We start from the raw sequence: 22,368 nt of genomic DNA, 5'->3' as shown, positions 1-22,368 counted from the left end.
GAGTCCTGCAGTGAGGTGCCTACCACCTCAGGCTGTCAGAGAACAGAGGCAATCCCACTGCAGAACCTCCCTGCTCCACGTCCTCTCTTCCTTGACCCCTCACCACTGCTAATAGCAACGAGCTTTCCAGTAAATGTGGAGAAAACTCCTCTCTCTTCCTCTATACGGGACGGAGGGGGGGTGGGGTACTAAGTATGGAGAAAGGTCCGACACACCGGCTCCAGCCAACCGGGAGCCTGATTTCCTTCACGAGATTAAGATCTGGACCCAAGGAGCGGTTTCACCCAACCCCCAGCACTTGGCCCAAGATCTTCTGTCAGTTTTCCTCCCTCCAACTCCCTAGAGCAAGGCTTCTTCAGGTCTCTTCCCCCATTTGGCAGCTCGCGGAAAGCTACTTGAAATAGTAACAGCTAGGTCTGAATTAGTAAAGAACTCCAGTTATGGGTGGGCTCGAGCTAAGAAAGAGGCTCTGTGGGCCTCCTGGTTTATTTGGGCCCTGAGAACAGACGCCATCAACACTGGCCTCATTCTTGGAGCTGAGCAATGAATTCTGCCCTTTAAGGGATAACTGAGGGAAGTAGGCCAAACTCTCCTGGTACCAGCAGCCTCCATTCTTGCTGGAGAAATACAGCAGGTAGGTTCTGGAGTCTGGAGCCAGTCACATAGCATGGTGGGGAAAGGAAAGGTAATCAGAGTAATAGAGAGTAATGATGAGCCAGAGTCCTGGTGTAAAGTCCTAGCTCCGTCTACGCTGGCTCTGTGGCCTTGGGCAAGTCACTTCACCTATGTAAGGCTAATACCAACTGTTTTGTTGAAGATTAAACAGAAATAACTTCTGTAAAAGTGCTTGGCATTGTGCCTCATCCATTTCAAGGGCTCCATTAAGGGATATCTACAATTATCCTTATAGCTTAGAGAGAACAGGGGCTTTGCAGGCAGATAGACTGAATTTGAAACCTGGCTTCACTGTTTACTGACTAGCCTGGGGTAAATTAAGTTTTTTGAGTTTCATGCTCCTCAGCTGTGAACAAGGTAGATTCATTACAGGGGGAAAAAGTCCTTCCTGCTCTTTCTGCATATACATCCTTCCCAATGTATACTCAACACTGACAACACACCTGAAAAGGAGAAAGCAGAGAAAATCGTCCCAGGGCTCGGTCTGTCCACAGGCTGTCATGGAAGCTGAGGGAAAGATGTGCATTGGGAGGGAGAGTCGAGTCATGGCCTGGCATTCCAGTGAAAGTGGAAACAAAACAAAACAACTGTTTATTTTTCCTTGAATGCACTGCTGGCTGAAATGGCCAGGCAGTTTTACAGAACTTCATTCTCTTAACCAAACATCCCGGCGAAAACAGAAGCAAGAGACACGAGGCTAAAATGGACAAAAGCCGCCGGTCTTGTCCCAGGAGAGCCCTTTGCAGCTAAGTGAGCCCCCATGTCTCCCTTTTCCCACCCAATCACTTCACCTCTTCACAATCAAGTTCAAACTCAATCTCAACAGTGTCACTGCAAATTGTTTATTAAAACACAAAGCAATGGACAGTGAAAAACATCCTGATTTTTTTACTTTTTGGTGGGAGTAGGATGGGGCATGTAAGGGGTAGGGACAGATGGAGACAGCCCAGAAGGAAAGACAGCTCTATCCACCCCCCACTGCTTTCCCGGGCCAGCCAGGTTCAAAGCCCCTCAATCACATCTCACTGTGCTGCTGTAAATGCATGTTGTGGCTACAGTTTGTTTCGCCGCGGCAGGGAGAGGATGGGAATCTAGGAGCTACCAGGCCTACTAAGAACTTGCCACTCTTCTCCAGTACTTGGTATAGAACAGAGCAGCCAGGCCCAGTGGGGGGGGGGGGGGGGGGGGGGGGGGGGGGGGAAGGAGGCAAGGTTGGTTTCCTGACAAGCCAGGTTAGGCCAATAATTGTTGAAGAGGCTGCTCTGAGCTCAGAATGGGCAGCTGGTCCTAGTGTGTGAGAACATGGTGGAAGGAGGATCCAAAGAGGGAACTAATCCAGGGTCAAATTTCTTTTCATTCCCTGGATCGTAACACGCCAGGGAAGAGGAGTCAAGAACGCCTCATTCCTGGTTTTGCCGTAAAGACTCTCCCTGCCAATTCTCCCCTCCCACCTGGCAACTCGGCTCTCCTTTCCTGACAGTTGTCCTTTCAAAGGACGGAAAGCACACTTCAGTTTGTTGTTGTTTTCCCTCACACTGAAATAAAGCACTGAAGCTCAAAATAGAGGTGAGAACGAAGTTCTGCTTCTCCTGGTGCTGTGTGCCCCCACCTCACAAGACTGCCTGCATGTGAGAGGTGCCAGGGCCCTCCCTGCCAACTCTAACAGGACTACTGTTTCCCTGGCTGCCGGCACAATCCTGGCTCCTTGTCTTTATGATCCTGGAGGGGGTGGGGGGTGGGAGGGGACTGTCCCAAGAGATCCATCCTGCTCTTTTTCTGCCAGTCCAGCCAGTCCCCAAATTATCTGCTCTTATCAAAATGATTTGGCAGCCGAAGGCAGGCCACCCAAAAGGCAGGCCACCCAAAAGGCAGCTGGGGAAGGACAAACTAGATCGGCAGCAAGCCACCCACGTACAAAGAAGAAATCCGCCCTAGCTGGGCAGCTGACCCACTGATGCCAATCTGGTCTCGTAATAAAATGAGGAAATCTAGCCCTCTTGCCCCAGAAGAGGTCTAAATACAGAAAGAGTCCTAGCTCGGACAGAACGGGAGAAATTACTCTGATCTCTCTGAAGCTTGAACATTAAGGCTTCTTTGCAATATTTTTAGAGCTCTTTGATCCCTAATTATATCTTTCCATAGAAGAGAAGCAGACTTCTAAGATTTCTGAACAGATCCCGGGTGTTTCTGGTTCTGCTTCCGCACTATCACTGAGCCTTACCCCAGGCTCCTTTCCCCCAGGGCCACAGCAGAAGGAGGCCCAAGCATCTCCTCCTCCTCCCTTGTTTTGAACAGGAGCATCTGTTACTCTCTCACTTTGGAAAGTTCACCTGCTCTCCTAGGTCCTTTGGAGAGGCATAGAGGACAATATTACATGTTGCCACTTGATGCCATTAAGGCTCCTCGAGGCAAGAAGACACTTGAATTAGGTTAGAGCCGGCCAGCAAAGGGGAGGGGGAGAAAGGGATGGGGAAGCAGCCCCACAGCAGGGACTGTAAGACCCCTGCCCAGACCTGAATCTAAAGGGAATGCCCACCCTGGCTCAGAGCAGGAGAGGAAAAGGCACTGTGCTGACCGGGGTGGGTCCTGCCCCAATCTCCAGGGAGGGTAGAGAACCCGTGGACTCTTTCCCTGGTCTTCCCAAGGAGAGCCAATTTCTAGAGAAAGGAGTATATGTGCTAGGAAAGGGAAAATACTGCTGCTGTTTTCTGAAGTTCAACTGAGATTCTAGAAGCCATGGCCAGGTCTTCCCAGGAGAAAGTAGAAGCAGGATAAGAAGGAAGAGAAATTCCTTAAAACAGAAGCTTCTCTAAAAAGATAAAGAAGTCAAAACACAATTCCAAAACCAGATTAGTTTCCAGACACAGAAAGGGGCAGGTAAACTTAACTTGAACTTCACCCCATCTCTTCAAAGCCTAATTGACCTCTAATGTGCTCTCCCAATTTCAGGCCAGTATCTCTTAGGCAAACAGTGGAAAAAAGAGAAAAGGTTACATTCTCAAACCAGCCGGTAGTGACCCTACAGGTCCTGTGCCGCCCCCACCCCCACCACCCGGGAGTCTAACACCACTGACACTCGAAGATAACCATTTTTCAAGTCACCAGAATTCAAGATATCCACTGAGCAGCTTCTCCTCCATAGTGGAGATGTTACAGAAATATGGATCTGGTTTAGGGGACATGAGTCCCACAGATTATTTCCTGGCAGGATGTTTCAGTCAGCATGAGTGAAACCCAAAAAGGCCAGCTGGCCCCTGACCCAAATCAGAGCTACACTGAAGACTCTCAGTCTATCCCCAGCAGAACATCTTAACGTGGTCCACCCAGAAACTGAACCGAAGCCACATTCCTGGCAAAAGGAGTTTCATCTTGGCCGTCTGCTCTTGGCTTTGGCCAGCTGGGCTCAGGGAGATCTAAAAACCTAGGACAGTGCATGGATCCAGTAGAAGAGTCCAGGCCTCCCCTTCCCCAGAGCTAAGTGGCATCCCTCATCACCTCCCCAACCCCAGATAGACTCCCTACAGCGTAGCTGCCTGGTCCTAGCACTAGCTCAAAATACAGGCAGGAGAACAAACAGTGCAAAAAGCAAACAACGAACAGAGTAATTTGTGACGTACACTATACAAAAATAAAAATAAAGAGTGCCCCACCCCACCCCTTTAACCTAAACTTCATGTACCTATATCATCTTGAAGGAGCCCCCCCCTCCCCGAACAAAAAAAAAAGCTTTCAAGTTCAGCATCATGGGCCAGCTGTGACCAGCCCTGGGCAGCTGTTAGCTGCGTGGACTTGGCTCCAGGGGACTCTACCCCAGCCCCCCACCATACTTCTTCCTGTTTCCTCACTTCTCCTTTAGTTTTTGTGAGCCATAGAAAGATGTTCCTTCCTTTCGGACACAAGCAGAGGAAAATGCCCATCCCTATCCCTGGGCTCAGGGGAAAGGAGTGAGCTTGGAAACAGGGGTGGGCTTGGAAGCAAAGCTGCTTGGCTTACAGTACCGTTAGGAAATGGCCCCAGGAGCCAGGGTTTCCTTCTGAGACTCTGAGTCACTGAAGGGATGGGTTGAGGTGAGTAGGCGGGACCCCTCCTTCCTCAAAGACCCAGGCAAACTAACAAACAAGGCAAAATGGAGGCAGCGAGTCCTCCTTCCTCCTCTTGTCTACTCCATTGACAGTGGCCTACAGCTTTGAGGAGATCTGATGGAAGGGGAACCAAAGCCACCGTCAGAAGCCCAATTAGTCAGGACGTCCATTGCCCTGGGCAAGGGGTGCCCCGGACCAAGGCTACAGGATGCCATCCTTCAAAGCAGGGAGCTTTGTGAAGCACTCCAGGAAGTGTTCCCCTTATTGCGGCCTCAGGCCACAGTCATCCAGATGCCTGACTCAATCCCCTACTACTGAGGCCTAAGTCACAGCTAAAATAAAGGGCTCCCACTCTCAAAGGACTAAATGTTGGCCCAGAGTAACTCATTAAGAGCCAAAACCCAGGCCATGAGCCCAAGAGCTACTTACTTTGTCACATAAGCAATTCAAATGCGTGGAGCTCTTCAAACACATCAAAAAAAAAAAAAAAAAAAAAAAAAAAAAAAAGACAAAATTAAACACATTCTAAAAAGATGAGCCTGGTCTGAGATTCTATGCTGCTCTAGCCCAAGTGGAAGCTAACCCTGCTGCTTTCCACCCACAAAACTCTGTGTAGCTTGGTTGGGTCCTCCCTCATTGTTGCTCTAACTGGGAAAAGAATAACAGTGACCAGAAAGAAAAGGCAACAGGGAACCTTCATTTCCTGTACAAGTTTTTCCAGGGGATTGAAGACAGCCACTTGATGCTAAGGCTGGCTTCAGAGCTGCCAGGACTGTGGCTGACTAGAAATCTTTCAGCTCCGTCACACCAAGAACCCAACTGCAGCTCAGACAGGGAAATGAAAGGAAAGGGGCAGACTGCTAGAATCGGGAAGAGGCGCCAGTGGGCCAGATACAGACAATGAGTCTAATTTCTTGGGGCAGCTCTAGGCATAAACCAAAACTGGTTGACTTGTGACACAGAAGGACATGGGAATAAATGAACATCAAATACTAGATAGACACTCTAAACAGTGGTCAGTCACTTAGTAGGGCTCAAGTCTCTGAGGTGGCTCTTAAGTTATGCTAACATAAGCCTTTTCTAATCCAAAGACCAGAAAAGACTTTTAAGGTCAAGTGTTCTGTTGCTGCAGGCTGGAAAGCATCCCTGTCCCCTGGCAGCAAGACCCTACAGAGGGGCCAGTAAAAGAACTGCTGGGTCAGGTCCTCCTGGCTGCTGGCTCAGAGATCCAGGGAGGGAGGTACCAACAAGGTGAGGTGGTAGAGGATAAGACATTCAAGCAGAGGGAACCCCAAATCCCCAGGTCGCCTTCCCTTCTTGGCAATAACTTAGCGGGATGATTGAGAGAGAGAGAGAAGAGATTTCAAATGGGCCAGATTAAAGGGGGAAAAAATGAGAAGAAATCAAAGTCCCCAACAGGCACTGAAATCAAAATGATTTGTTGTGGTAACAAGTCAGAGGCAACTTGAGGACCTGACATAAACTAATCGTCTTGGATACCAGACAGTCCTCTAACTGGCATATGTCAGGGAGACAAGCAATGACAAAGCGCAAACACTTAAGGTGGAACCATCACTGGGCTGAAACCAGAAAGGCTTCCAAGTAAGGAAGTATCTAATTTTCTTTTCTTTTTTTTTTTTTTTTTTTTTAATCCCCCTTCTGTTTTCGTCTTTATCGTACAAATTATACACCTTCACACATACACAAAGCACACACACTTTCAATCCCAGGACATCTGAAAACTTATCTGGACATAACTTCAGAACATACCCAACTCCCAGCGCTGGTCTTCTCAGGTAATAAGATGACATTTCCCTGCTGTTAATTTCTAACCTAAAAAAAGGAACCACGTCTGCTCTGGGTTCAGAGTCCTTTCCACTAGGTGTGCAGATGGGGCTCCTTGAACATGGAGGATCTGCTTCACCTTAAGTACCCTGGAGAGGAAAGAGACGGCTGGGGCCAGCCACAAAGAGAGCACGAGGACTGAAGCAGGGCTGGGACCAGTGGTGGATAAGGGCTGCTCTCTACCCACTCTGCCTCTTTTTTTCTCCTTTAATTTTTGTGTGTGGTTTTGTTTGTTTGTCTGTTAATCACTGTGAAAAATACAGAAACCAAAACCAACATGTTCGGTTTCTTTCCCACACCCCTTCACCCTGTTCAGGATGGTATTTGTTCTCACAACCGGCAGAGGCAGAAGAGGGTTGGAATGAAGACTCCAAAGGCCACCAGGATGGGAAACATGAGGCTGCTGTTGTCCGAGGCATAGGGGTTGGGCGTGCGGGGACCTGACTGCACCCGATTCTTATTGGTCTGTCTTTTGAGATTAGACCCTTCATCGTATTCTTCTTCTTCTTCTTCCTCTTCTTTCTTCTCCAGTCCTGGATGAGGCTGCAGCTTTGGTACATCTGACACAAGAAAGTAGACATCTTTTAAGTAAGACCCACACCATTTAAAAAAAAATTTTTTTTTAATGTTTATTTATTTTTGAGAGGGAGAGAGACAGAGTGCGAGCAGGGGAGGGGCAGAGAGGGAGACACAGAATCCAAGGCAGGTTCCAGGCTCCGAGCTGTCAGCACAGAGCTTGACGCAAGGCACGAACCCACAAACCATGAGATCACAACCTGAGCCAAAGTCGGATGCTCAACCGACTGAGCCACCCAGGTGCCCCAAGACCCACACCGTTTAAGTGAGACCCTTAAGAGCCATAAATGAGCCACAATAAAGAGATGCTATGACCTATGCAAGGTCTACAGCAAAAAAACAGATGTAGCAGAAACAACTCCTGGCCTAGAGAATAGCAGATGGCTGCAAACACCAGTCTTTTTTAGATTTAACTAAAATGTAGTAAAAGCCCTACCCCAGGGAGGCTTCCTATCACCTTCCTTTTCTACTTCTTCAGAACCGTGAGGACTGGACTGAACAGTGGCAATGACTCGACACCCAAAACTTAAGCTTTTCAAATCCCTTCTGCAGCCTCCACAATCCCATATGCCCTTCTGATTCACACAGCAACTGAGGAAAAGCTGAGCTACAGGGCCCTGGGTTGTCAGCACACACCACCCCTCTGTTCTGCCTGCTCCTTAGGGACTCAAGCTACAAATCTGTTTTTGTGGCAAGATATCTGCCTAGATGTCATAACACCAGCATCTTGGGACACATCAAGACAACAGGATGAGCTCCTTGTTGCATTAAGGATGAGTTTCGGGAAAGGGTACAGAGGCCGAATGGAAGAGAAAAGTCACTAAGACACCAGCTTTCTGTGCAAAAATCAGCCTGGGAAGCTGGCAGCCAGGATCATCTCAATGCTGAGAAAGTGATATACCCTAAGGCTGGATCCCAAGGACAAGGAGACATTCGGAAGTGGACTTTTGTCCAGTGCGGTTGAGCAATGCCCGAGAGCACACCGAAATGCTGAAAGACTCCTCCCTCTTGCCTTTTCCCTTTCTGCCCCCAGGAAATTGATGTCAAAGAAAGAGAATAAGGACAGGTTTTAGGCGATTCCAAGACTAGAAGGGTCAAGGCACACCAGTAGGTACCATTATTAAGCCCCATTTACAGTGAACTTAAAGGAATTTGTCCAAAACCAAACAGCTGATTAAGTGGCAGCAGCAAAATCTGAACACAGACCTTACTCCAAAGCTATGGTCAGCACCATGCTGCACCCCGTCCCCATCCATCTGACTTTGGATTCCCCACAATTTGGCTTTAAGTGTTTATACAAAAGTGAATGGCTAAATTATTCCCCCAAGGCTTTCCTCAATCATATCCTTCAGACCAAGGCAAAAAAGCAAGTTAAAAACACCACTTACCATCCACTGTCCCAGCCATGATGTAGAGTGCACAAACTTTGGGATTGTCATAGTACCCCTGGGAAATGGGAGAACCGGGGTCAGCACCACGCAGCAGTAAACATTCCCCCACCCCCACTCTTTTAAACATCTCCTCAGCTGGGAAGGCAGAGGGAGAGCATTACCTTTACAAACTCGATGTAGAGTTTCCCTGTGAAGGTGGACACCTCCCCTTGGACACTCAGCTTTCCCTTTCTGATGCTCATAGGGATGATTTCATCATGAGCTGTGCTGTGCCCAACACGATCAAAGATGTCCAAGTCCTTCACCACGACATGGCCATTCAGTCGCACATCAAATACCTTCCACGATTAAAATAAAAAGAAAGAGAGACAATGTCAAAACCATCAGCTTCATACTCCTTTAGCAGCTGGACATCATGTACCTGCTTGGGCTTCAAGTTCAGAAATAATTTTTAAAATGAAAGAGCTGGATATAGTCAAGGGTACAGAGTTCTTTACATGAGCCAAATCAAAGCCATGTTCCTTCATGGTCAAGGTCTCATACTGGCCTTAGGAAACAAAGAATATAAACAAAAAGCTCAACATGGAAAAAAAAAAAATGCTCAACATGGAAAGAAGGAAATTCATAAGAAGAGACAGGAAAAGAATAAGGCTAAAAACAAGAAGGTGCTGACAAGTAAGGAAGACGACCAGGATCAGTTAGTTGCCAAGAACTAAGAGTCTGGCATTGCCTTCTGTCACCAACCCCCAAGGCAAGTGCAGCCCGTGAGCAACGGGACATCGCTTCTCCAGGGGCAGAAGGAATCCAGCTTCTCCTCAAAGCTCACCTGTTCCTCCCTTCTGGGGAGGCTCTTACATTCTCTGGCCCATAGCAGGGGACTATCCAAGAGTGGCAATGTCCCACTGACCAGGCCTCACCTTCTGCTGGGACTGTGCAAAGTAGACCTCAGCAAATTTCAACACCAGCACGTAGTCCCCCTCCTCCTTGATGGGCACTTCGTAGCCAAAAGTCTCCTCATTGTACCGCTCTGTTTGATACAGGATCTGGTCCTCGGGGTTGGAACGCAGGATTGGCAGTTTCATACCATAGTCGGAGGCTGGGGACAAAAGACAAAGAGACACCACATCACAGGCAAGACACACAAAAATTGCAGAGACCCCACAACTGCCAGAGCCATTTCTGGGGCAATGCTAGTAACCCTCCCAGGGGAAGGGGCCACCCCCTCTGCATCTGGCTTTAAAGAGACCAGACACAAAGGCAAGCATCAGAGAGCCTAATGGCTCTAAGGAAGAAAAAGTGAAAGAAACCAAACACTAATCACCCCAACAGCTCCCTAACCCTCAGAGAAGAACTTCTTAGAAGCTTGTTAAAATGACTTTCCTCAACCGCAGAGAGTGACAGGAAGAAAACAGGCAAAAGCTACAGCTCCTGGCTCCCTGCGAGGGGAGCTTCAGAGAAACCTCATAAAACAGGGGGGGATGGCCAGGAACTCTGCAAGACCATTAAGTTCAAAGAGTTTTTTTCATTCAGAAAAGCTCAAGGGTCTAAAACAAACAGGAAATGTTAGGCAAGTCATTCTGCATTGTCTTTACTACAAATAAGATACCAGCTTAGTTGCTTTTTATAATTTTCATTCACAAAGTTCCAAGGGTGGTAAATACCAGAGAAACATGCTCACAAAAAGAAGGGCGTGATACTCTCTAATTTCTTTTACATGCAAGCACCTTACTTCCCACAAACTCACAAAACTCAACCTCACCTACTCTCTCCTGAACGTATCCCCAGTTAATCCAAAAGAGTTCAGAACCAAAAAGTTCCTAATGTAGCCCCAGCACCTAACAAAGTCCCTGGCACATAAATAGGCACTCAAGATGATTCGCTGAACCAACAAACAGCAACTAGGGAGGTCCCTGAGGAGCAGTGAAGCCATGCTATTCTTTCCATAGGGCTAAGCCATCCTCGCAGGAAAAAAAATCTGCCAAGGTCCTATTGGCACCTCTGGCCTAAGATGCCCAAGTCCTGGGGGAGCCACCTTTCCCATCTCACACACTGATAAGGAATAAGGCAGGGTAAAAGTAAAAAGTTAGAGGTGCCTGGCTGGCTCAGTTGATACAGCATGTGACTCTTAACCTCAGAGTCATGAGTGTTTATGCCCCACACTGAGGGTAAAGCTTACATTAAAAAAAAAAAAAAAAAAAAGGTAAAAAGTTACATACCTTGAGTCAGTATCAAAAAGCCAAAAACCTCTACTGCCCCCAGCCTTCTTCCCCCAACCTTAGTAGGAGACAAGATTACACATGTTTTTCTCCCCCCACCACATAACAAATTAAACCGGGGTCTTGCCTCAAATATTAGACACTGACCGCACTCCAGCCTCAGAGATGAACAGCTATGCTTCCTCCTTCAGAGAGCAGCTTCTCTGACTCCTTTATCCTGTAAACACAGTGAGGTTTCCCAGTGCTCCATAATCTACTTTCCAAACTGCAGACTTAGCAATGATTTCAGTACACCCGCCTAGTCTCTCCTCCAGCCTGGGATTAAGATTTCAAGACCACCTTCCAATCTCACATGATGACTCTGAAGACATTTGGCACCTAGATCCTTTGGGAGATGTCCAAGAGCAGTCATCCCTGGAGCTTTATCATCTGAATCACCACAACTCCAACAGGATCTTTTATCTCTAAGGAAGGTGAAAGAGTAACTAAAGAGCCAGCGGCTAAGGTCAAGCCCTCAAAAAAATAAACATAACTGTTAACAGTTCCTGTAAGTGAACAGTTAGCCGTGACATCAGATGGACCTGATGAGACAATGCAACAGGAAACTTATTGTGCTTTTGTCTTCAGGCTTTTTTCTTTTTATTTCTTCTCAAGAAATCAAAGGGTGGCCAAGTAGCACTACAAAGGATGGACTGCCAACATGCCTCAGCTCTTCCCCAGGCTCAAACCCTTATACCATGAAGATTAAAAGACTGCTATTTCTCTTCCACTTGAGCTCTAAGAATTCCCTTCTTCCAGGAGGACCATGATCCTTACAAATTTGGAACATTAACTACATTTGCTTTTTACATACACAGGAAATTTTGTACATGTGTGGGGAATCTTTTTTCTTTCTTTCTTTCTCGTGAGCGGAAAAAGTGAGAAACTGACAGTAATGTAATCTGTAAGAGCCGCAGTCTCACAACTAACAAAACTCAGCCATGTGAATAAAAACTACTTAACAACCTTGGAATTACCTTTAAATATTTTTCCTGTAAAGCCCAAGTGGCTTTCCCAGGAGATCTGCCACATGCAAAGTTGCATTTGTCCAAGTCCCAAGTGATGCAGCAGTAAAAAGGGTTTCTTTCTTTCCCCTTTAGACTTTAGGTATTCACAGCTAAACAGATCTCTCTAAAATACAGTGACGTGTACACAGTCAGCACACTGCTGAAGTTGGCACAATATAGCTCAGACAGTTAACCAGAAAGGAAGGCGGCCAAAGGGCCTACATTATGTCTGCTGCTTCTTAGTTCGGGACAATGGAGGAACCAGGCTGTTTGAAAAATTCAGCCCCAGTTTGAGAGTACGACAGGCCTGGATTTGAATCCTGGCTCCGCCGCCTAGCATGTGGTGTGGAACGATTTGTCTTCTCACCTATAAAATGGGGATAACAACCTATCCCACAGGTTGCATGTAGGGAGATCTGTAAACATCTTAATACAGTGCCTCATAGAGACACAGACAGACATAAAGGTATGCCACCCAGGCAAGCATATGCACACAATAAGCACCAAAAAAAAAAAAAAAAAAAGATGCCTCCACTCCCAGGAGTTTAGGGAATGGACCAAGTGGAAATGGAAGTAATAAAAAATTGGAAAACTGCGGTGAGGAACCACAGCAGTGAAAAAGCCAGAATGAGCTGGAAGCTGTCCTACACGAGACCACCACTGCAGAGCTGCTGTGGCACTCCACCCTTGCCACCCCACCCTTGCCACCCCGAGGTTAGGCCTCCCACCTGACCGCTAGCTTATTCTTCTCAGTCACTTCCTTCTCACGCAAGGCGAGTCCATAAAGAATTATTCTGAATGCACTGAGGCGGGGAACCTTGAGGATTCGGTTAATCAAAAAGGAAGGGCCAAAGGGCCTACATTATGTCTGCTGTTTCTTACTTAGTTCAGGACAATGGAGGAGCCAGGCGACTTAAAAAATTCAGCTCCAGTTTGAGAGTAAGACAGGCCTGGATTTGAACCCTGGCTCTGCAAACTACTATATGATTTGGAACAGATTATTATCTCTAGGTGTTTTTTCACCTGTAAAATGGGGATACCGCCTACCTAAGTTCTCTACCTGTGAACTTCTGCTACTGAGAGGGCCTGCAGATGAAGCCGGCCTCTTAGGCGAAAGTATGGAGAGAAAATTCTAAACAAATCCCACAGCCTTAAGCAAATCAGACACAGCAGTGACCCTCAGCATCTTTCATGCTCTAATCTCCCCAGAGCCAAATCCCTCCCCAGCCAAAAGGAAGGCTGCCCAGAAAAGGGTCTTCCTTAGGCCTGCAGAATTAGTAATCTAATAGGTTCAGGCCCTTAGCCACCTTTTTTCCCCTCTGGAACCATGTTCTGCCCTACTTATAACTTCATGTGAAAGGTTATCAAGAACAGAGAAAGATAGAGACACTTAAACCCACTCTGGGCAAGAGAGTTTTCAGACTCAGGTCACTGATTTCTAGAGCACGAGAAGTTATAGTACAAAGGAAAACAAGGCCCAGAGAGATAAAGCCTGTTCTTCAAGGTCATACAAATGATTGGCAGATATCTTTCTATGAAGAGGAAATAGCCTCTCCTAAAACCAGGCCAAGTCCTGGGCCCTCAGGCCAAATAACCAGGCCTTTTCCTCCTGAGTCAGGAGGAACCCAGAATGAGCAAGAACCTGGAATTTGCAGCATGCCAAAGCCCCAAGTTGAGCACTCTATAGTGATATTTCCATCTGGTGAAGCCCACAAGTTGAAAAAGCCTTTCCCAGGCCATGAGGATCTCCTGTGAGCACTAGCTACCCTCAAGGCAGAAATGAAATTCAGTAAACATTATGAAGTGCCTTTGAAAGCAAAAGCCACTAGGTGCCCTAAGCCACTCACGGTTACAAAAATGCTGAACTACAAAGACACTATAGAGAAACACCAAGTTCAAAAGCAGGCCAAACCCTTATCTGGATTAACTTGGCAACAAATGCCTAAATCCATTCAACATAAAACGAACCAATGCTGGAAACAGTATCGCCGGCATGTGGCAAAAGAAATTAGACATACAGCTCCTACTGCAATTAGTGTAATAGCTGCATGGAGCAAGGGTCTCCAAATACCTGGCACATCCCACCCAAACAGTGCCAGGGAAGGGAAGGCAGAGTGAACAGCTACACTTCCCTTGGTGGCACCGACTCCTTAGCACAGAAACTACAGAGATGCCTCCGGAGAATGGAAGCTGAATCGAATCGAAGACCCAGATCTAAGGCCACCAAAATGCTTCTCTCAGTCAGGAACCCAGTAAGTGCAATGATGCAACAGGCTGGTCCAAGCCACCGTTGACAACCAGCCTCCACTCTCCATCCACCCCTTCCTACCGCGACAATTCATGGCCCCTGTCTGTTACACTCTGACAGAGTGGAGCAGGGAACCTCTGTTTATAGAGCACCCCAAAGGCTGGGGTCCAAGACAGGATTCCAGTATGCACGAGCTTTGGTAGGTCTCATGTAATTTTACCTGCTACAATAAACCCCTCCAAAGAAATTGCAACATGAGCCAATAACCCAAGGACAGAGAGCCTGGCTGACTGCTGATCAGCACCACACCCTCCCCCTGCAAATCACCTGCACCAGCAAATTAAAACCAGGATTTCTGAACTGGGAACTGAACCTGCATGGTCTTAGCTTTTTCCTCGGCACAATAAACCTAATAGGATCATGTAATATGTAAAGCCTGGTATCTGTCAAGTGAAAGAAACCATCTGCACGCGTCCTCACCATTCCTATCTCAAGAGGCAAAGTCCACAAACGGTCTCTAGTTTCCTCAAGAGCTCCTTCCTCCCTGCCCACACCCATGAAGAAAGAGGAAGGGTCCAGGATGGAGACAGCAGTGACCTCGTGCTTATGTGAAGTCTGGCTTCGGCTGCTGTTACAGCTGCTAAAGACCGGGGCCCTGACTCAGCTGAACCCAGGCCACTGAGACCTACATGCCAGGGCTAAGTAAATTCCAAGACAAACACAGAACTTCAGAAAACAGCCCTGTGTCCCAACATCCTCACATGTATGGAAGCAATAAACCCTCGAATACAACAAACTCCAGGACCCTGCAACTAACTTGGAAGAACAAAGTTAAACCCTTTCGTAAAGGCAAGAGCCAAATCTGGGCATCGTGGAAAGAATGAGAGAAAGTCTGTCTCTTAGCTTTCTGGAGATGGCACACTGCCAATTTGGCAGCCTCTGAACCCAGCATACAACATAAATCTCCTTCCAACACACGAAGTAAGGAACTTCCCTCTTAAACCTGTTGTCCAATCCCACTTAACAGAAGAAAGCGTCTAGAGCAGATTTTCCCAAAGTCTGGTCTGAGGATGCCCAACATCAGAAGCCCCTGGTGCAGAAACGTGGGTTTAATCTATTAGGTCTGGAATCTGCATTTTTAGCCAGCTCCCCCCCACCCCCACCCCCACCCCGCCATTCTTACACTAACTCTGAGAACTGCGCAGCTCTGTGAAAACTACTGTTGCTGGTCAGTTAAGTCAGAATCATTTTCCCCATACACTGGAATCCTACCCCTCAAGACTTCTTAGGGTAGGCGCTACACGCTCTACACACTCTCGGATAGAATACTCCGAAGGTTCCACTGGCTGACCCAGTTGACACTCCACCAGCCTCACGTGCAGGATGGCTTCAGTATAACCACCCTCTGGGGTGGCCTCAGCTTCTACTTTTGAGCACACATAGTCCTCACTCTAAAGGGGGGAGCAGGAGGAGGTTACAATCAAACTTTCCTGGCTCATCGTCTTCGAAGATTCCTTTCTATTCCGGCTAAGAATCAAGCCCCGCTCCTGCAGAAGGGGTAAGGAAAGCGGCCGATTTCTGGGATGGCAAGAATCTAGCAGGAACGGTCGTAATACAGCACAGCAAAACCACCCAGGCCTGGGACACTGATAACCTACGACCCGTGAGGCCTCGAGGTGGCAACAAGCCGCCCTCGTCTTTGGTTTCCCAGATCGGCTGGAAGAGAGGGGTTAAGAAAATGCAGGATGTGAGGTCCAAATATAACTTCTCGCCAACTCTGCCTCAATCTCTCTTCGTAGCTTCGAGACCGCGCCAGGCTCTGAGCTCTGACCGGGTCCCGGAGGAAACCGCAGAGACGGACTTGGCTCCGGAGACGTGGCCCCAGGGTCGAGGAAGGGGCTCAGAGCCCGCAGCCCTCGGTCGACTGCGCCCAGCACGGCAGGCCCCGGATCCCACGGCTCGGCTGAGGGGCTCTCACCTCGGCCCACCCGACCTTCCAAAGGGTCCTTGCGGAAGTGGATCCCGTGCACGTCCACATGCGCCTCGCCGCCCGCGTTGACGGCCCAAATGACGCTCTCGGGCAGCCCGGCCCCCGCCGAGCAGACCACGCCGAGCCCCGGCCCCCGGAGCGCCGGCGGCAGCAGCAGCAGCAGCAATAGCAGTGGCAGGAGCGCCACGCCGGCTCCCTCAACCGCCCGGGCCTCCAGCATGGCGGCCACCACAGCGGGGGCAGCCTCCGCCGACCCTCGTCCTCAGTCGGCCGCCAGGCCGCCCCGGGCTCAGAAAAACAGCGCCACGGGCCGCTCTGCTTCAGTCGCCGGGGACATGTCGCTCTCAGGCCTCCTTCTCAGCCACGGGTGCCGCCTCCCACCTCAGGAACAACCTACCCCGCCGCCCAGCCCCCCACGACCCTACAGCCAATCAGCGCCCGGCCCTCATTAATTACCCATCGCCCAGCCGGGAGACGCCCGTCCATTGGCTTCCGGGTGAAGGAAAGGGCGTGGCTACTCCCAGGAGCCAGCCCAACCAACAGGCTCGAGAGGGAGCGCGCGCAGAGGTGGGGAGTTCGGTTGAAGCGGCGGTTCAATGCGGAAGTGGCGGGGTGCAGCGCCCAGGCGGCCCCGGAATCCTGCAGCTGAATAGGAAAGGTGGCCTGGGAGGGAAGGTTTAGAGTAGGGCGCACTGACACGTCGCCAACACTTCCGGTGCTCCAGATCCTGGGACCGAATAGGCTCCGGGTAGGGGTGCGTTGCCCACTTTCCCGCCCCCTCTTTTCTCAGGGAGAGGCATGAACATAAGCTCTAGTAGGAGAAGCAGTGGAAACACTTTCGACCCGAGCCTCAGTCTTTTTCTCTGTGTGAGGCAAAAAACCCATCCTCTCTTAGACAGGTTGCTAGCACAGGTCTTCAGGGCGAGAGTCCCACGGGGACAAGACCCCGCCCCCACCCCTTAGCGAGCTCTGGGCTGGTGGTAGCGTCCAGACGGCCGTCCAATCAGAAGGCTCCAACGCAGCGGAAATGCGTGGCCTTGTGGGGGAGGGGCTCCTGGCTACCCAGGTATCCTTGGCGACAGCCCGGGTCCGTCCCAGTGACTCAGGGGCGGGATCGGGACTTCCCCAACCCTGGTGAGCGGAGTCGCGCGTGGTACCCAGCCTGTAGGTGTACGCGTGACTCGAGCTCCCTTTCTGCTCTTTGGCATTTCACCCAGCGCTTTCCTACATTGGCGATCTCTGCGCTGTGGTCACTGTCCAAACCCCCACTCTTCAGACAGATAAACTGAGGCCCAGAGAGGGACTCAGTGTTGGCCAAAAGGTCACGCTGCAAGTTTAGGGCAGGGCCAGGGCAAATTCCACAAATATTTTTTGAGACCCTACTAGTATGGTTGGCAGATGTAGCAGATAAAATACAGGAAGCCCAATTAACTTTGAATTTCAGGTAAACAAATGGGACATACTATGAAAAAATAATTCACATTTTGTTTAAAATCCAATTTTAACTGGGCTTTTTGCATTTTACCTAACAACCCTACCTACTACGTGCCAGGCAATGAACTTTGTGCAGCAGTGAACAAAAACACCCAGGGTCCTGAATGAGAATTGCAGACTTTGAACTACCCACAGCTCAATTATTTAGCTAGAACAGAGATAAAGGAATGCAGTGAGATACCAAAATCGAGAGGATCCATGGGGGATATGGAAATGCACCATAATTCCTTGCCCAGCCCCCAAGGTCAGACCCCACAGGGTTAACTTTTAGAGTATCCGCCCTCCTGGTCCCACTTTTTCCCTCCATAATTTGCAAGGATCTGGACTAGCTTGCTCCCACAGACATGTAAACGTCTCAAGGCACCTCTGAAGTCCTGCACTAGGGTTTCTTATCCCATTCTCCACTTCTCTGAAAACTCATCTTTGGAGAAAACTGACAAGTCAGCGCTTGAATAGCCGTCAGAGCAGGAGTATGGTGCAAATGGGAAACACAGGGACAAAGAGGTGATGGAGGCTTCCTCCCTCCCAGGCAGCTGACCTGTAGAGCCACACACTAAACTACCTACAGGAGCTCTTGTTTATTTTACCTTTAAGGTAGTGTAGTCCGGGAGAAACTATCACAAAAATGGATTAAATCTTTGGGGAGGACTCAAAAGACCTAACCTTAAGCCTTCTCTCGGTTCCCCAGATCCTTGGTCACCCCACGAGATGAATAGGATACTTGGCTAGCTCCCATTGGGCTCCTCAGATTCCATTCCTGACTGGGCTACCTTTGTACAGAGGAGTCTGGCCCAGCTTTTTGAGATCCAGTATCTGGTGAATTAGACCACCTCTTCGGTAAAATAAAAGTTCTGAGACCCTGGAGGCAGGATGAGCATGGAATCTGAGCTAGATTGCCTGGGTTCCAAGCCGTGCTCTACCATTTATTCACTGTGTGGCCGGCCTTGGGCAAGTGTTCTACCTCTCTGAGTTTCAGTTTCCTCAACTGAGAAAGACATAGTAGTAGTTCCTACTCTGAAGGCTAGATCTGAGGCTTATAAAAGGTAATGCAACCATTTGACCCAGCAATTTAACTCCATTTGACCCAAGAGAAATGAAAACATGTGTCCCCGCAAAGTGCATGAATGTTCACAGCAGCATTATTCACAACAGCTGAAAAGTGGAAGCAACGAAGTGTCCATCAACTGATGAATGGATAAACAAAATGTGGTACATTTATACAATAAACTATTGTTCAACCAAAAAAAGGTAATAAAGTATGGTTACACACTACGACATGGATGAACATTGAAAACATTACTCTGAGTGAAAGAAGCTAGACATAAAAGGCCACAAATTGCATTATTGAATTTATATAAAATGTCCAGAATAGGTAAATCTATACAGGCAGAAAGTAGATTAGTAGTTGTCTGGGGCTGGAGGAAGGGAGGCTGGGGGATGATAGCTAACATCTGTTTTAAAAAAATTGCTTGAAGGGGCGCCTGGGTGGCTCAGTCCGTTGAGCGTCCGACTTCAGCTCAGGTCATGATCTCGCTCCGTGAGTTCCAGCCCCGCGTCGGGCTCTGGGCTGATGGCTCAGAGCCTGGAGCCTGCTTCGGATTCTGTGTCTCCCTCTCTCTCTGCCCCTCCCCCGTTTGCTTCCGATTCTGTGTCTCCCTCTCTCTCTGCCCCTCCCCCGTTCATGCTCTCTCTCTCTGTCTCAAAAATAAATAAACGTTAAAAAAATTTTTTTAAAAATAAAAAAAAAATTGCTTGAAGCCTACCAGCACCCTCTCGGGATGGAGAACTTGCCTTCCGAATAGTGATAGGAACTGAGATTTGGGGGTCAGACAGAACTGGGTTCAGTTCCTTTCTCATTGGCTTCCCAGCTCTGTCTGTTACTCCTTTGTAATCACCTCTCTCCTAAAATGCAAAAGGTCATCCACCTCACAGTTGTTGTAAGGATTAAACGAGATATTTTAAAACAGACACCTACCAATAAATTATCTGAAAAAGAAATAAAGAAATTGATTCCATTTACAACAGCATCAAAAACAGTAAAGTACTTGGGAATACATTTAACTAAGAAGGTGAAAGATCTCTACTCTGAAAACTGTAAGACATCGATGAAAGAAATTGAAGAAGACACAAATAAATGAAAGATATTCCATGTTCATGGTTGGAAGAACTAATATTGTTAAAATGTCAATACTACCAAAAGCCATCTATAGACTCAATGCAATCCTTGTCAAGATTCCAATGGCAGTTCTTTACGGAAGTAGAAAAGAACACTTCTAAAATTTATATGGAACCACAAAAGATCCCAAATAGCCAAAGAAATCCTGAGAAAGAAGAACAAAACAGGAGGCATCACAATTCCTGATTTCAAGCTATCCTATAAAGCTATAGTCATCCAAAAAAAAAAAAAAAAAAAAGGTGTCCATCAATTATTTCTCACTAAAATTGGAAAAATAAAAAATTTTTTTAGTTTTTTCATTGAAGAAAAAAAATTTTTTAACGTCTATTCATTATTGAGAGACACAAGGCATGAGTAGGGGAGGGGTAGAGAGAGGGGGAAACACAGAATCTGAAGTAGGCTGCAGGCTCTGACCTGTCGGCACAGAGCCCGATGCGGGGCTCGAACTCACAAACTGTGAGATCATGACCCGAGCCAAAGTCAGACGCTTAACCGACTGAGCCACCCAGGTGCCCACCTCACAAAAAAATTTTTTAACAGACACCATTCGTTTATGGAAGAAAGATATACTTTTTATGGAAAATACAGACAACTCAGAAGAGAACTTTAAAACCATAAAATTCACTATAATTCCATCCCTAACTGGGATAAGGCATATAAACTCAGGCCTTGATGGAGCAGGTTCTTACCAGCCATTGGTTCCCACCCACTTATTCTCACAACCACCTCAAGAAGATGGGAAAAAAATGTCCCCCATTTTGCAGATGAGAAGCTCAAGTTCAGTAGGGTTAGGTGATTTGCCCACACAATGAGAGCCAAAGTCTGGTGTTTTTTGGCTTCTAATCTAGTAATCTGCCTCTGAACCAGGCTACCTCTCAGACACCACTTGGTGCAAATCACAGCCCCGCCATTAATTACCATGTATGTGACTTTGGGTAAATAAATTTATCTCTATCAGCCTCAGTTTCCTTATCTGTGAAATGGAGAGAATAATTGTACATATCTTGTAGAATTGCAGAAAATAAAAAGATATATTTTAAACAAGGAAAATAAAAAGGACATGTTTTCAAAGTGCGCATGGTGGGACCCTGGAGCCCATAGCTAAATGCTCAATAAATATTAGTCATGGGTATTTGGGGGCATAGAGCCCCGGACTCAAAGCCTAGCTTTACTTTTTTAGAGCTGTGTGGACTTGGGAAAGTCATTTCTCCTCTCTGGACCTTGGTCGCCTCATCTGTGAAGTGGAACTTCTTAGAAGATCCACCATACAAGGGTGATAGGAACCCTTAACAGAGCGCCTGGCCCATCGTAGGCCTTCAATGCACAGTAGCTATTTATCATATAAAAATAAATAATTGTATAATATTGGCACTGAATAAATAGAAAAGGTCCTGGTGAAGTGCTCAGGCTGAAAAGTTGAGAAAAACCCTCCCACACACAGGACGAGGGAAGAACCAAAGGGAACCAGAGTTCAAAAGTGGAAAACGGAGCAGCTGTTGGGAAGCCCCCGGAGGCAGTTTCACCTTGACCCACAAAACTGAAAAGGGGTGTGTCTTCCTGAACAGATAAGGATCAGAAGAACAAAGCATGCTATTAATTAAGTCTTGCCTATTTTAAGTTTATGGACTATTCTTCCCTTAAAGATAAGCTCACAATAAAAGTTCAAAAGGTAAACACAGAAAGGGGGTGGGGGCCAGTCCTGCCTTCTGCTCAGCACCCCCTGCCAGGTGGCTGGTCTGGTCCCAAAGCCAAGTTTCCTCACCTAGGGCCTCTAACATTCAGACAGCCAGGGGACCAGATCTTCCCAGAGAGTCCAGGAACCAGCCCATGGTGTCTCCTTGTCCTGGCCCCCAGTGAGCCACTGGAACTGAACTTCAGGGGAGGGAGAATGGACTTGGCTTTTCTTCACTTCCCCCAGAAGGATATGAGTCACAGGGAAGAAGCCAGGCAGGATTAGAGTTGCCTAGGACATGGACAGAAAAAGCGAGCACCTTCCCATCTGGGTGACCTTGGGCAAGTCACTTCCCTTCTGCAGCTGGGTTGGAATGAGGATTATAGAAAGTAGACTTTGGGAGAATGCCTTCCATGGCCATCGAAAGCGCTCCACATAAGCTAACTGTTATCTCCCAGATTCTTTCCATTGTGTCAAGGGCACAATTTATGGAGTCAGGAACCCCAGAGAGTGTTTATTATCTACTCTAGGTGTCCACTTGGCAAGTCACATCCTCTCTCTGAACCTCAGTTTCCTCATCTGCAAAATGGGGTGACTGTAAAGGTGGAGTGAATCGATGAATGAAAAATATTAACATATACCAACAATACCACATAAATTTAAAAAGTCGCTGCTTTATCTTTTCTGTTCTCTCCCCTAGAGCTGGGCAAATTAGGGAAGCAATTAAGAAATATGAAAACCAGAGCTTGCACACTGGATTGTAAATGGCTACTTTACTTGCCAGCTATTCCTTTTGTCCAGAACTTTCTATCATGATAGAAACATACTATGTCTGTATCATCTGGTACAGTAGCCACTAGCCACCCATGGCTGTGGAACATGTGAAATGTGGCTGGTTTGTTTGGAGAACTATACATTTATCTAGTGTTAATTAATTTACATTTAAATAGCCACATG

At 47.7% G+C, this 22,368-nt stretch overlaps 1 protein-coding gene across 4 annotated transcripts; it reads right to left on the bottom strand.

The window, feature by feature from the left end:
- Window positions 1-1,237: 1,237 nt before the first annotated feature.
- On the bottom strand, window positions 1,238-16,971 carry MLEC (malectin). 4 transcript variants are annotated; one of them, XM_042962157.1, is made up of 5 exons: window positions 16,526-16,971; window positions 9,487-9,665; window positions 8,731-8,907; window positions 8,567-8,624; window positions 1,238-7,162 (listed from the first exon to the last, which is right to left on the bottom strand). In XM_042962157.1, the coding sequence occupies exons 1-5, from the start codon at window positions 16,527-16,529 to the stop codon at window positions 6,933-6,935; spliced, it is 648 nt and encodes a 215-aa protein (XP_042818091.1). In that variant the 5' UTR covers window positions 16,530-16,971; the 3' UTR covers window positions 1,238-6,932. The 4 variants fall into 4 exon arrangements, with proteins under 4 accessions (XP_042818091.1, XP_007093630.3, XP_042818092.1 ...); XM_007093568.3 differs by lacking the exon at window positions 16,526-16,971 and adding an exon at window positions 16,058-16,460; XM_042962158.1 differs by lacking the exon at window positions 16,526-16,971 and adding an exon at window positions 15,263-15,358.
- Window positions 16,972-22,368: the final 5,397 nt, after the last annotated feature.

Source organism: Panthera tigris, chromosome D3 (assembly GCF_018350195.1).
Source record: "Panthera tigris isolate Pti1 chromosome D3, P.tigris_Pti1_mat1.1, whole genome shotgun sequence".
Classification (NCBI taxonomy): domain Eukaryota; kingdom Metazoa; phylum Chordata; class Mammalia; order Carnivora; family Felidae; genus Panthera; species Panthera tigris.
This window is presented reverse-complemented; position numbering and strand designations above follow the sequence as displayed.